Source organism: Oncorhynchus mykiss, chromosome 10 (genome assembly GCF_013265735.2).
Source record: "Oncorhynchus mykiss isolate Arlee chromosome 10, USDA_OmykA_1.1, whole genome shotgun sequence".
In the NCBI taxonomy this organism is placed as follows: domain Eukaryota; kingdom Metazoa; phylum Chordata; class Actinopteri; order Salmoniformes; family Salmonidae; genus Oncorhynchus; species Oncorhynchus mykiss.
In genome coordinates, this window is record NC_048574.1 from 45548492 (window position 1) to 45562207 (window position 13716).

The 13716-nt window shown below is 46.0% G+C and overlaps 2 protein-coding genes across 9 annotated transcripts in view; both read left to right on the plus strand.

The window, feature by feature from the left end:
* The window catches only part of LOC110534036 (disks large homolog 4), an 89771-nt gene extending 88832 nt beyond the window's left edge, over positions 1-939 (plus strand). For all 7 annotated transcript variants that reach the window (XM_036990435.1, XM_036990433.1, XM_036990431.1 and 4 more), the window contains one exon: positions 1-939. This exon is cut by the window's left edge and continues 2691 nt beyond it. The gene's annotated coding sequence lies outside the window, so the exon portion shown is untranslated.
* A 4050-nt stretch (positions 940-4989) lies between these two features.
* LOC110534033 (ephrin type-B receptor 4a) overlaps positions 4990-13716 on the plus strand; it is a 38849-nt gene continuing 30122 nt past the window's right edge. For both annotated transcript variants that reach the window (XM_021618669.2, XM_021618670.2), the window contains exon 1: positions 4990-5969. In XM_021618669.2, the coding sequence (XP_021474344.1) occupies positions 5891-5969 (79 nt within the window). In that variant the 5' untranslated portion in view covers positions 4990-5890. The remainder of the gene's footprint in view (positions 5970-13716) is intronic.

A 13716-nucleotide genomic window follows, 5' to 3' on the forward strand; every position in this document is an offset into this window, starting at 1 on the left:
TGCATGTGAATGGGTGGGTATGCAAATGTGTGTGCTTGCGTGTGTGCGTTCCAGGCTCATGAGATTTGGTGCAATAGTGTAATGATGATATGCAATGAGACCGGGTTTGGGTGTCTTCGAAGATATACAATAATACATTATAGGTATGATATATGAGTATAATAATATGTTTGCACTGACAGCATTAACACAGGTTTTAATAGGGGGAGTGAGAATAAGACAAAATAAAATATGGATTCCAGGGGTTTGTATTTCTAACCATGGGTTAAGAACTTTTGATTTGACGTTTAAAGGGTGAAGTTACTGGTGGAAGTGACCGTTCATATTTATTGTTCTTTGATTTTTGGGGCTCACTTGCTTTCCCCCAGTGAGAGATGGAAAGTGGTAATGTTTTGGATTGATTATTTATTATTAAGTGCTCTCACTGTTTCAGTTGTATTCACTTGGAAGTCTGTACATTCTACATTTGTATCATTTTTTTCCTTCTTCACTCAAAGAAATGTCCGTTTTTGGGGAGTGGCCAGAACTGTTGTAAATACAGAGGTGTGTGGGACGCTGTTGCAATGCATACTGCTAATTGGACATTAGAGAAACCATCAGTCTCAGCACTGGTACCTGAGCCCACAGCCCTGCTACCCCCTCTAATACACAGGAACACGTCACTTTGAGTGGGTCTCTCACACACACGCGCGCACACACACACACACACACACACACATTCTACATGAATGGAATAATAGTGTGTTATTCATTTCTTTATTTGAAAAATCAAATGTATTTCTTATTCTCTGTCTCAGACATCCATATCATAGTGTGATACTCCTAAACAAAATATATATATACATTTTTACTGAATAGACTGATGATAAGATTACATCGAGGTCAACTGATGCAGAACATGTGTTTAAAATTATTTATCTTGCAAAAGATATTTAACAATGACAATATCAAGCAAACTAATATGTTTCATTTAAGTGAATCGCTTGTTGTAAATTAGCTATAAAGACAAGACAATTAATTAAAATAAGCTTTCTGGAAGAAAAAAATTGTGTCATGGCACCATTTTGTTTTTGCAGAGACTGTTTCATGTTGTGTTTTGGGAACAAGCCAGGAACTAACCATGCACAGGTAAGGTTGGTCCTCAGCCTGGGAGGAGGAAAATGACCAGAACATTTTGTCCTTTAGGGGGCACTCGTATACCATTATTGTAGAATACTTCTCCGCAGTCTCCAGTTTCACCTACTGCAATCTTTTATTTTTGGCTCTCCTTTCTTTTGTTGTGGTGTGTTTTTGAGTGTTTCTTGTTTTCCCAAATGTATTGTTTTTTGTTTTTCTCTTTCATTTTTTTCTCTGTCTCTCCATGTTCCCCCCCCCCCCCCCCCCTTCTCTCTCTCTCTCTCACTCCCTCCTCACTCTGCTGACACCTAGGGGACCACCCTTTTCCCTTTAGGAAATCACACAACAAAGATGCTTCCTCTGTGAGCCTGAGATTTAGAGGTGTGTGTGTGTGTGTTCAGTGAAGACAGAAGGCATGGCACTAAATTGTGTGAGAGGATGAGGTGAGCCCCCCCCCCCCCTCCTCCCTCCACCCGCTTACAATGTCAAGCACTTTGAGCATTGGAAAATCACTATATAACCAGTCCATTAGGTGTGTGTGTGTGTGTTGCCTGTGTAGCTGCGGGTGTGCACTTGGTGTGACTAATAGGGCATGAGAAGAGAGAATCACACCATATTGTCTCCCCAAGTGTGATTAGGATCAGTCTGAGAGGCCAGTTACCATAGGCATATCTAACCCACTACAGATCTGCCCATTTGATATGCAGGGGACACTTCACAAAACCAGTAATAAGTACCTGTTCCTACAGTCTTTTAGTTTCACTCTCTGTGGTGAATTCTAGCTACACAGCTTCTTCCTTTGTGTGTGTGTGTGTGTGTGCTGCCTGGCAGGATCCTTCATTTGCGCTCTGTGCTGATGTTCCACCTTACACTCGTGGTGTGTACAGTCTTTGTGTCATCCACGCGTTTCTCACCGTGGCTCAGCACTTCGGGTCACAAGTATTCCATTACCGTTTCATTCATGAGCACATTATCTCTGGTCAGAACTGGGTCAGCTCTAGGGTTAGCTGTTATCCCAATGAGATTTGAAATCCCAGCACTACAGACATATGTCTCTGTTGAATGGATTACATAAGGTTGTAGAACAACACCATTATCATCATCCTTTAACGGTCATACCTGGGTTGTCTCCCTGTAAGTAACCAGGTGTATGGCTAGGCTGTCACTGAACTAGGGATACAGGCATGAGGTATGGGATTATGGAGCCGATTTGAAAGAGTGCTGGTGTTTGGATATATGGGTTTGGTTTGGGGTGGGCTGTTTTTACGATGTGAGGGGCTAAAGGTAAGGGAGGGCTTGAAGTGGGGGGGGGGGGGGGGGGGGGGGCTAAACATGAGACCATGCCCATGAGCCATGAAAGCAGTTCTTTCACAGCTCTCTCTCCCCTCCCTCTCTCTCACACACACACACACACTCTCTCTCTCTCTCTCTTTCCCTCATGCCCATCTCCCATCCTCTCCCTCACTCTCACTTCCTGTGTCTCCTGTGTCCTTATCCCCCCCCCCTCCCTGCCCCTCTCTTTTGCATAATGAATTATTTTGTGTCTGCGTTATTATTTAAATCCTGCATTCCACAGCACAACTTAGCACCCTCCCCTCGCCTTTCTACCCTCTACGGTTACCATGGCAACCCCCCCTACTTTCATGTTGTTTTCATTTCGATATCCCAATTAAAGATGGGTGACGTGAAGTGATCACGGCGGGAGGAGAGGGGCTGAGGAAGACTGCAGCTGAGCGGCTTTGGGGGTAATTGCGGTGACTGTGCAGTTGTAAATCAGTCATCGGTATTATGGATGGGAAGGCTAAATGTTGTGTTTGTGTATCAGAAGCAGAGAAAAGCCGTGGGTCATTGCTACCTCACACCTGCTCCACTGTCTGGGGGGGATAGAGGATGGAAGGGTTTTGGTCCGGGATGTAACAGTAGCATCAGATGTCCTGAGGCCATGGCAGAACAGTAGCCTGCTCATAGCCCCCCTCCACCCCTCCCCCCCAAACACACACTGATGCCGAACCACCGCCGACTTCACACCTCTGTGGCACCGTGTGAGTCTCAGCTCTTCACGCGGTGTGTTTCTTTCATTCGGTTTTTTTCCCTTTCTGGTTCCCACTGTTCTCACCTCCACCATGTCTCTGTCTCAGCCCAGAGAGGGAAGCCCCAGAAGTCTCGCCCAACACCCTCAGAGCTGTTAGCATATGTGTAAGGGAACATGGGGTTTATGGCCCGCTGTGGACGCGTACCGTCTCTGAGAAACTTGCTGATCCAGCCTTGTTCCCACCCACGTCTGCCTTTAATTCACATCGACAGAGTGAAAGACAGTGTTGTATACTTCTGCTGTAGTATTGTGTAGTGTATGAATGGATCGTGTCCAGGAGTGTGTGTGCCACAGGATATAGCCTTGGATTAAGCCCAGTTAGACCTGACCCCATTTAACCTTAATCTGACCCAGTTACCCATGGACCAGACTTTTTTGGGGCCACCTTGGACTCAAAAACCTCTCACTGCAACACACAGCTGCCTACGCCACCTGCACAATGGGTGTACGGGTATGGTTTTGGTATTGGTTGTGTGTCTTCTGTGCATACTGCTCATATTCTGAATCTGTGACATATAAGTGTTGGTCAAAGGGATATTTTCGTGCAAATAGCTCAATTCAACACCCTTGATTATAATTCCCTTGTTATTTTAAACTGATTATCACATTCAGCAATGTAGGATACATTAATTTATGTTACAACAGTTTCTGTGGAGGAGAAGGAGATTTACGTCGCCTAATATCTCGAGTGGAAATGCGTACGTGATGTTTTTTTTATTTTTTATTATTTAACCTTTATTTAACTAGGCAAGTCAGTTGGGAACAAATTCTTAATTACAATGACGGCCAAAGGCAAAAGGCAAAAGGCCTCCTGCGGGGACGGGGGCTGGGATTAAAAATAAAATACAAATATTGGACAAGACGCACATCATGACAAGAGAGACACCACAACACTACATAAAGAGAGACCTAAGAAAACAGCCTGGCAGCAACACATGAAAACACAGCATGGTGATGTGAGCATAGTATGCGCTAAATGTGGGGTGTGAAAAAGATTTGTAGGCCATTAAGTCACACACACCCTAAAGAAATGAATAAAACATCACTTTAGGTCTAACACCAGAAATGTCGGTTTTCTGACTTGCGGACTATACCATAATATAAGTATATCATAGAATATCATTATAAAATGTACTGTATATCGTAATAAGCATTATTTTTTAATTCTCAACGCGTTCTTGTTCTCAGCTGAGAGTGACAGTCTTTCACTGCTACTAATTGTTTTCCACCGGTTTTCCAGATAATTTACGTAAGAAAAGGACAAACAGCTCCTTCACTTTCATGAAGTCACTGCCGAGGAAATAACAGGCCAATACACAAAGTGGGCCCCTGCGATCCTGAATTGAGAGTGCATTTATTTGCATGGGAATGACATGAAACCAGACACAAGTCTGCTGGTTTCTTCTCCAAATAGATTGTAGTAAGTAGCCTACATATATTGTATGCTTGCAGAGCAGACTGGGATGAAACGTAAGACCATAAAATAGAACATTGTAATATGATCTCCACATCCCAAAAACCTGTAGGCTATTTCAATGTGTGTATCATGAATGAAACACGATAACACTTTGGTATGAGCAATATCACTCCCGTAATTTAGGCTACAGAAACTCTCAACAAGATACAAGATCGCAAAAAAATATCACAAAAGTAGGGGTCGAGTGAATACATACATTGATTTGCGTATTCCTATTTGACTGACAGCTCAAATTGACCTATGATTGGCCGAAAATGTGTGCGTGAAGGCGGGGCGTAATGCAGTCAGTGGAGGTTAGTGCTTTTCGACTCTGATTGTGTGTGGTGAAACATCCCCAGTGAGACGACTGCGACTGGACGGCAGATAAGTCCATAACTTTTTGTTTTTTGTTTATTATTACCTGAAAGTGATTTATCGTTTTAAAAAAATATATATATTTAAACTCTCTCATTTGTCAATCATTCCACATCACTGGAAACGTACAGGCAGTGGCAACGAGACACGCAGTTGTTCCCGACCAATCGACTACATTTTTTTAGGAAAAAAAAAATCATACAATTATTGTTCTGGTCGTTTGGAAAGAAAATAGGCTACCGAAACGAACAAAACGCAGCAGTAACATTATTTTCGTTCATGTTGAGAATTGAGGGGGTTTTCAAGTGCTTTAATTGCGGAGTCTAGACATCGAATTGAGAGGACATTTGGGAGAAGTAGAGGGCTGGCGGACAAAGAGTGGACCGAATACATCCCAAGAATACGATAAGTTTCACATACATGCGTCCCCTTTTTGAACATGACAGAGGAGACAAAGGACAACGGTGCTATATAATTGTATAGCCAAGCTATACAATATTCTATAGCACTATAAAGCAAAGTTTTCCCTAATATGAAAGTTGATTTTTGATTGACTATGCTCGATTTTTAAAGAAACTGGTGGTTGATTTTTTTTAGTCGACTTATTCCATGAGATATTGACTTGGCAACCGTCCGTCAAAAAGCAAGGTTTTCCTTGAAATGCTTTGAATTACTCATTTCCAGTGAAACTGGTGTTTGAACTGTGGTCCGTGTCAGATGTGGTCGGTGTTGCGGCCAATGGGTACACGGTCCAGCTGACGGTGCCACTGAATTCCCAGTTACACGTTGTTTTTTTTTGACCAACACAACCGAAGGAGTTCGTTTATATTACGGATAATCTGTATGCCATTATGAATTTCATATCCAGTCGCATTGCCCCACTTTGGCTGGTCCTGCTGGAATGTGTGCTTCTGTCGACAGCAGAGGAAGGTAGGTTGGATTACCTCCTGTACAATGTTCTCAAATATAACAAGGCTGTTTCATGTTCTGTCATCATGCTTATTATCGACAAACAGTAGGGTTATTAGGCTACCTAATAATAGGTTATTGAAAATATGATTAAGGCCCATTTTGCCTTCAGATTGTGGTTACATTGTAACAACAGCACCGTTACATTGCAACAGCCGCACATGGCAATGTAACATTATCGTGAAGAGGTTAATCAATCCTACACTCCTCCTACATGAACTATGTTTACTGTACATTATGTTGTCTTTGTATAGAGAATCATCACCCTCCACTATCTAACTATTGCAATGAGACTTTTCCCGTTAATGAAGATTAACTTGACTGGCCTGCTCAAGAGCCTATGCAAGTGTACATAGGCACTTTAAAAACAGCCCAAGACAACATAAATACCTGGATTCATTTAAGATATGAAGGTGATAATGAATTAGCTGTGTGTGTGTGTGTGTGTGTGTGTGTGTGTGTGTGTGTGTGTGTGTGTGTGTGTGTGTGTGTGTGTGTGTGTGTGTGTGTGTATTTAGTGTGTCTTTATGTATGTGTTCTGGAAAGGTGTGGAACAGCACAGAAATGGTCTTTGTGGAAACATACACTACATGGCTAAAAGTATGTGGACACCTGCTTGTCGAACGTCTCCTTCCAAAATCATGGGTATTAACATGGAGTTGGTCCCCCCTTTGCTGCTATAACAACCTCCACACTACTAGATGTTGGAACATTGCTGCGGTGACTTGCTGCGATTCAGCCACGAGCATTAGTGAGGTCGGGCACTGATGTTAAGCGATTAGGCCTGGCTCGAAGCCGGCGTTCCAATTCATCCCAAAGGTGTTCGATGGGGTTGAGGTCAGGGCTCTGTACAGGCCAGTCAAGTTCTTCCACACCGATCTCAACACACCATTTCTGTATGGACCTCGCTTTGTGCACAGGGACATTGTCATGCTGACACAGGAAAGGGCCTTCCCCAAACTGTTGCCACAAAGTTGGAAGCACAGAATCGTCTAGAATGTCATTGTATGTTGTAGCGTTAAGATTTCCCTTCACTAGAACTAAGGGGCCTAGCCCGAACCATGAAAAACAGCCTCAGTCCATTATTCTTCCTCCACCAAACTTTACAGTTGGCACTATGCATTCGGGCAGGTAGAGTTCTCCTGGCATCCACCAAACCCAGATTTGTCAGTCAGACTGCCAGATAGTGAAGCATAATTCATCACTCCAGAGAAGGTGTTTTCACTGCACCGGAGTCCAATGGCGACAAGCTTTAAGCCACTCTAGTCGATGCTTGGCATTAAGCATGGTGATCTTAGGCTTGTGTGGGACTGCTCAGCCATGGAAACCCAGTTAAAGCTCCCAACGAACAGTTATTGTGCTGACATTGCTTCCAGAGGCAGTTTGGAACAGATGGTTTTTACAAGCTTCAATACTCAGCTTCCCCGTTCTGTGAGCTTGTGTGGCCTACCACTTCGCGGCTGTGCCGTAGTTGCTCCTAGGTGTTTCCACTTCATAATAACAGCGCTCACAGCTGACCAAGGCAGCTCTAGCAAGGCAGAAATTTTATGAACTGACTTTGTTGGAAAGGTGACAGTGCCACATTGAAAGTCACGAAGCTCTTCAGTAAGGCCATTCTACTGCCAATTGTTCCCTATGGAGATTGCATGGCTGTGCGCTCGATTGTATTCACCTGTCGACAGCGGGTGTGACTGAATTACCCGAATCCACGAATTTGAAGTGGCGTCCACATACTTTTGGCCACACGATGTACCAGCCTCTGGACCGCCTCCACCCAGACCATTGCTACGGTGTCTCACTACCAATCAACCCCGAACGGCATGGCTCGGATTAGTTCCACATTACATGCTGAAATGGAGACACCTGGTCCCTGCTATCTACAAACAATTAACATGGCGCTGTTTGACAGGCATGGATAACATCCGAGCACGGCTATGGCGTTACAGGTGACTTGGAGGGATTAGTTGGGTATGCCTACTACAACCTCATTGTAATTAGCCGCAGCAACGGCAAAATCAATTCACGATTGTGTTTTGGTTGATTAATTGAAGGTTTAAGCACCATTCTTCGAGGTTTTGCCCTCGGTCGGTTGTCTTGAACTATTACGATGCACTCTACGTCCTGGCCTGTATGCTACTCTGTAGGCCTGCTTCACTTCCATTGAGAAGGGTTTTTGAGGATCTAGGCCTAGAATGTATCGTTTTCCATGTCATGAACCCACCTCCAACATCTGTTCACTAATTCCCCTTTTCAACTCCCAACAGATGGAGCAGAAAGAGAAGCAGCGCTGCGAGTTAGGTTGAATGTGACCTCTCCCTTATCTTTTAAAAACTCCACTTAAACACCTTATTTACTTCTTCAAATCATATTCGCACGGCATTGGACGGCCTTTGAAGTGTTACCTCCATGTGGTGGCTGCAGGGCTGTGAAGGTATTAAAAAGGGCAATGCTGGTGATGATTCATTTGGCCAAGTTAAGCTTGGCGTCCGTGGGGGGTAGATTGGATTCTGTCCACAGGGTAAGATCCTCAAAAGGGCCCCAAACCCTCTGAGATTAGACAGTGTGTGAGTGTGTGTGTGTGTGTGTGTGTGTGTGTGTGTGTGTGTGTGTGTGTGCGTGCGTGGGTGCGTGCGTGCGTGTGTGAATGATTAAACAAAGGCTGATCCCTGTGCATATTGTATATTAGATATTTAGTGGTCTTTGTCGGGAAGAGTTTGAAGAAAAAATACACTTCCACCCCAGTGAGCCGGTGAGCCTTCACAATCAGCCTCCAAGATGAACTAACCCCCCCAAAAGACACCACTCTGAAGGCCCATCCTCTCTCTGTTGCATTCTCAATTCCTCCACCTACGCTTCTTTTTCTCTCTTTCTCATACTTTGATTAGAGTGCCGTGTTGAGTGACATTCTGCTTCACAACCCATAAACCCAATGTCTAAAACCAGCAAACGCTAAAATAATGTTTTTATTCCGAAGAAGGCCCTAGGTGAAAGAGTTAGCCCCCCCCCCCCCACACTCTTTTATTTTGTTACTCTTTCCGTTGACTCTCTCTCTCTCTGCTATGTGAGCGAGGCAGTGCAGTCTGGACTTACCACTGTCTGCCCCTCCGCGGAAATGCGGATTTCTTCCCCCGAAATCCTATTAAATGGAACTGATTTTTATAAGAAAGGGATTTGCATTTAAAGCAATCCTGCCCCCTCACTGACACCCTCAGCCCATCATCCTCTGTGGCTTAATCCCACGATTAGCCCCTTGAAGAGTTAAACAGGCATCCGAGTCGTGCAGCTGTAATGTACAGGCCAGTTTCACTCTACTCTTCAGCAGCTCTCTCTCGCTCTCTCTCTCTCTCCCTCCCCCTCTCCCTCTCTCTCTCTCTCTCTCTCTCGTGGCCTGATGAAGTTTCCTCCGCTGGCTGGGCTCGGCCTAGACAGATGGGTTCCTGAGTGGGTCTGGGTTGGCTTATCAAGACTACTTAAGTCACAAATGAGATGCGATGCATATGGAAATATGACAGGTGGACGGTAGTCCGGGTTGATGAGGGGATAGAAAAAGCCCCCCAGTGCACCACCACCAGCCCCCAATCCATGCATCAACGTCAGTGGCACGCGGACAGGCAGGCAAGAAGCGGGGCAGGTGACCCACGTCTGCACCTCCACCCACACACCACTCACTGTGAGAGGGGACACAATGGGGACGACTAGAGAGGGGACCGGCAGCAGAGGACAGGGAATGAGGCCACAGCCTTTCAAATAAGACAGGGACAGAGAATGACACTTATGGAGAGAGTAATTTCTGCCAGTGGGTGAGAGGGAGAGACTGCTATCAAGTCGAGTAGAAATGAGAAAGGGCTGACGAGAAAGCGAGAGGGTATGTGTCTGTGTTGAGTGTGTGTCGTAGGTGATAATCAGAAGCGCCTGGCTGGGAGACAGAGGGACTTCCCGTGCCTGTGTGCTCGCTGTGATTCCCCCGAGCCCCAGAATATCTGTCCTATATACAGTAACAACACTGAGGCTCAGCAGGCAGCAGGCTTCCAGTCCCACCACACAGCTCCTCAGACAGAGGGAGAGAGAGTACACAACGTGTTCACACTGGTTTCACCATTTCATCCATCGTCATACGAGATATCTCTGTCTTATTTCCCTCTTTGGAACCTACAAAATCTGTTCCAAAGCCCCCCCCCCCCCCCCTTCAATTCCACCATGTCTTAAGCCTTTAAGAGCAAAGAACAGTGGAAGGAAGATTTTGAGCTGTACCCCCTCAATGTGTCTGGCTTTCCTTGGCTGCTGAAAGGGAGAAAGAGGGGGATGAGTCAGAATGAAAGAGAAGACCCATGCAGGGCGAGTATTCTCTTGTATCTGGGCTTGGACGTGCCGATCTTTGGATGGTTGATGTAGCCTAAGTCTGTGCTGCCATTCAGAGTGACTGTCCTCCAGCGTCAAGCTGTTCACCTCCCACCGCGGATTAGTCACTGAGAGCCTGTGTGTGTTTGCGCGTGTGTGGTGTGTCTGCATGTTTCACGTCACAAGGACCATATCCAGTTGTAACAGTCTGTAATGGTTTTTCAGTCACCACTGGGGGGGGGGGGGCCCAAAAGCTCGATATGTTAAAGAATGCGGGCGTTGGAGAGAGCCCCCCCCGACACTAAACGTTGGTGGTATTATTTTCCGCAGTCGAATGCGTGTACTTTTTTTTGCGTCGGAGCACATTTGAGTGCGTCTGTGGAAGTGTGTGTGAGAGAGTTGACCTTTTTGTTTTGGTATTTTTCCCAGTGTTCAGTGGGAGGGAGACTCTCTCAGTGTGACTGACATGGAGATGCATGCAAACACATTTTCTGTCCAGAGATAATTATATGGATGCGACTTGAGTCGTGGGATGGGGGGAGAGTAGTGGGCGGAACGGCAGAAGACTGAACGACAGAATTACAAAGACAGAAAGAACCACGAAAACACAACAGACAGTACGGTAAACATGCTGAAAGTGCACGGAGGTTATACAGAATTTGAAAACGGATCTGTACCAGAGCCAAAGTGTGTGCTTCCTTCAACACATGGTGATAGTTTGTGAACTATCTTTATAAACTCTTTGTAAATTCTTATGAACGTAGAGTTATCGCCGTCGCACTTGTTACCGTTGAGTCCCTATCAGTTATTAAACAGGAACAATTACAAATGAACACAGCTCCTTTTAATTGGAGGTTGACTCTATCCTAAACCCTTTGTTCTAAACACACAGTGACACAGACACGGGTTTAGTTGAGATGCCGATAAAACCCATGCCAACTAACTGCACCATTGTTACTTGATCTTGTAGCGAGCTGTTCCACAGTGGTTCTCTTTTTCTCTCTAAGGGATGGAGGTGAAGACTCAACGAGTTTTTTTGTTCCTCTCCAGCTCTACTTACTTAGGCTTTTATGGAGTTTAATCTCACCCATAGCTCAGTGTCTTTTGTTAGCCAGGGAGGGAGATGTGGGAAGTCAACCAGACTCTTTCAGACCCCCCCCCCCCCCCCCCCCCCCCCCCCTTTGGTGTGAGATTAGCTGAAGAACTCCAAATCAAACCAGGGAGAGACAAACCCAGAACATTACTACTGCCGAACAATCTCCGCAATTAGCTGGCTGAAATGGGACAGAAATGTTGTTTTAATGTTTCCCTACGTTCTGGAGACAACTACCGCAGTCTGTTGCGTGGAAATGCTGCTGTCTCTACTTCTATATCTTCTGCTGTGGCACAGGAATTTCAGCCACCGTATTTTACACCAACAATTCAGAGGATTGAGTCAATTGGAGCCTGCACATTTCGGAGCCAAAATGAATACCAGACTCTGAGGGTAGGTTTAGGACACTTAATCCCCACCGCTATGGTCAGCCATTTTGGTTCCCAACTGTGTTATTTAACTCTGGCTGCATACCCAAACATACCCACACAGAAAAGTGACCCTGTCCAGTTCTAATAGCCAGCAGCCTGTTCCCGACAGTCACTGGATCGGGTTGTGGCCTGGGAGGGAAGGAGAGCACAGGGACACTAGTATCTTCCTGCCTGGACCAGCCTGTTTGGCATGCATCCCTGAAGAGGATTACATCCAACTAGGAGTCTGACATTAACACCCCCATTCTCACTTTCTTTCCTCACTCTGTTCTCTTTCGCTCTCTCTCTCTGTCTCTCTCTCTCTCTCTCTATCTATCTATCTATCTATATATATATATATATATATATATATATATTACACTGAGTGTACAAAACATTAGGTACACTGTCCTAACATTGATTTGAACTCTCTTTTCCCCTCAGAATAGCCTCAATTTGTCAGGGTATGGACTTTACAATGTGTCAAAGCGTTCAACAGGGATGCTGGCCCATGTTGACTCCAATGCTTCCCACAGTTGTGTCCTTTGGGTGGTGGACCATTCTTGATAGACACAGGAAACTGTTGAGCGTGAAAAACCCAGCAGCGTTGCAGTTCTTGACACAGTCAAACCGGTGTGCCTGGTACCTACCCGGTTAAAGGGACTTACATCTTTTGTCTTGCCCGTTCACCCTCTGAATGGCACACATACACAATCCATGTCTCAATTGTCTCAAGGCTTAAAAATCCTTCTTTAACTGGTTTCCTCCCCTTCATCTACGCTGATCGAAGAGGTTTAACAGATGACATCAATAAGGGATCATAGCTTTGACCTGGATTCACATGGTGAGTTTGTCATGGAAAAGGTGTTCCTAATGTTTTGTTCACTCAGTGACATAGATGCACCTCTCTCTCAAACACACACAGGTCCATGCGCTATCATAACGGGGCCCTTATTATAAAGAGCGGAGAGTGAAGTGTAATGTTTCCTCAGAGGGCCTCTCACTCCAGTAGGTCTGCTGAATGCAGTGTGAGGATATCAGTGGCCAGTCCATCACTCCTCAGCTCCCTCCAGACCAGGAGAGAAGCAGGAAACAGGGAGGAGGGGAGTGGGATTAGAAGAGAGGGGGAGACTTAATCTCACAGGCTCAACTCCATGTCAAACACACAAACACACACACTCTAAGAACTGCCGGTCTGCACAAACACACACACACTCATGCTCACATGCACATGAATAGTGGAAGGCGGTGTCTTAGTGGCAAAATGCCCTGATAAGCTTCCACTAGTCTCTTTTCTTCTCTCCCTTTCTCCCTTCATCTGTTTCTATCTCTCTCTCCCTCCCAGCTGTCCCATAACTGCTTACCCCAGGTCAGCCCTGTCCAACACTCTCCCGCCCACCCTTCTCCCCGCCCTTCTCCCCACTCTTCTCCCCACCCTTCTCCCCACCCTTCTCCCCACTCTTCTCCCCACTCTTCTCCCCGCCCTTCTCCCCGCCCTTCTCCCCGCCCTTCTCCCCACTCTTCTCCCCGCCCTTCTCCCCGCCCTTCTCCCCACTCTTCTCCCCACTCTTCTCCCCGCCCTTCTCCCCACCCTTCTCCCCGCCCTTCTCCCCGCCCTTCTCCCCGCCCTTCTCCCCACCCTTCTCCCCACTCTTCTCCCCACCCTTCTCCCCGCCCTTCTCCCCACTCTTCTCCCCACTCTTCTCCCCGCCCTTCTCCCCACTCTTCTCCCCACTCTTCTCTCCGCTCGCCCTCTGTTTTTCTTGCTCTTTACCTCTCTCCCCTCCGCATGTTCTCCTATCCTACCCTAACCTGAGTCTCTGTTCTCTCCCTCTCCTTCTCAGCTACCCTCCCCCTTTTGCTGTTC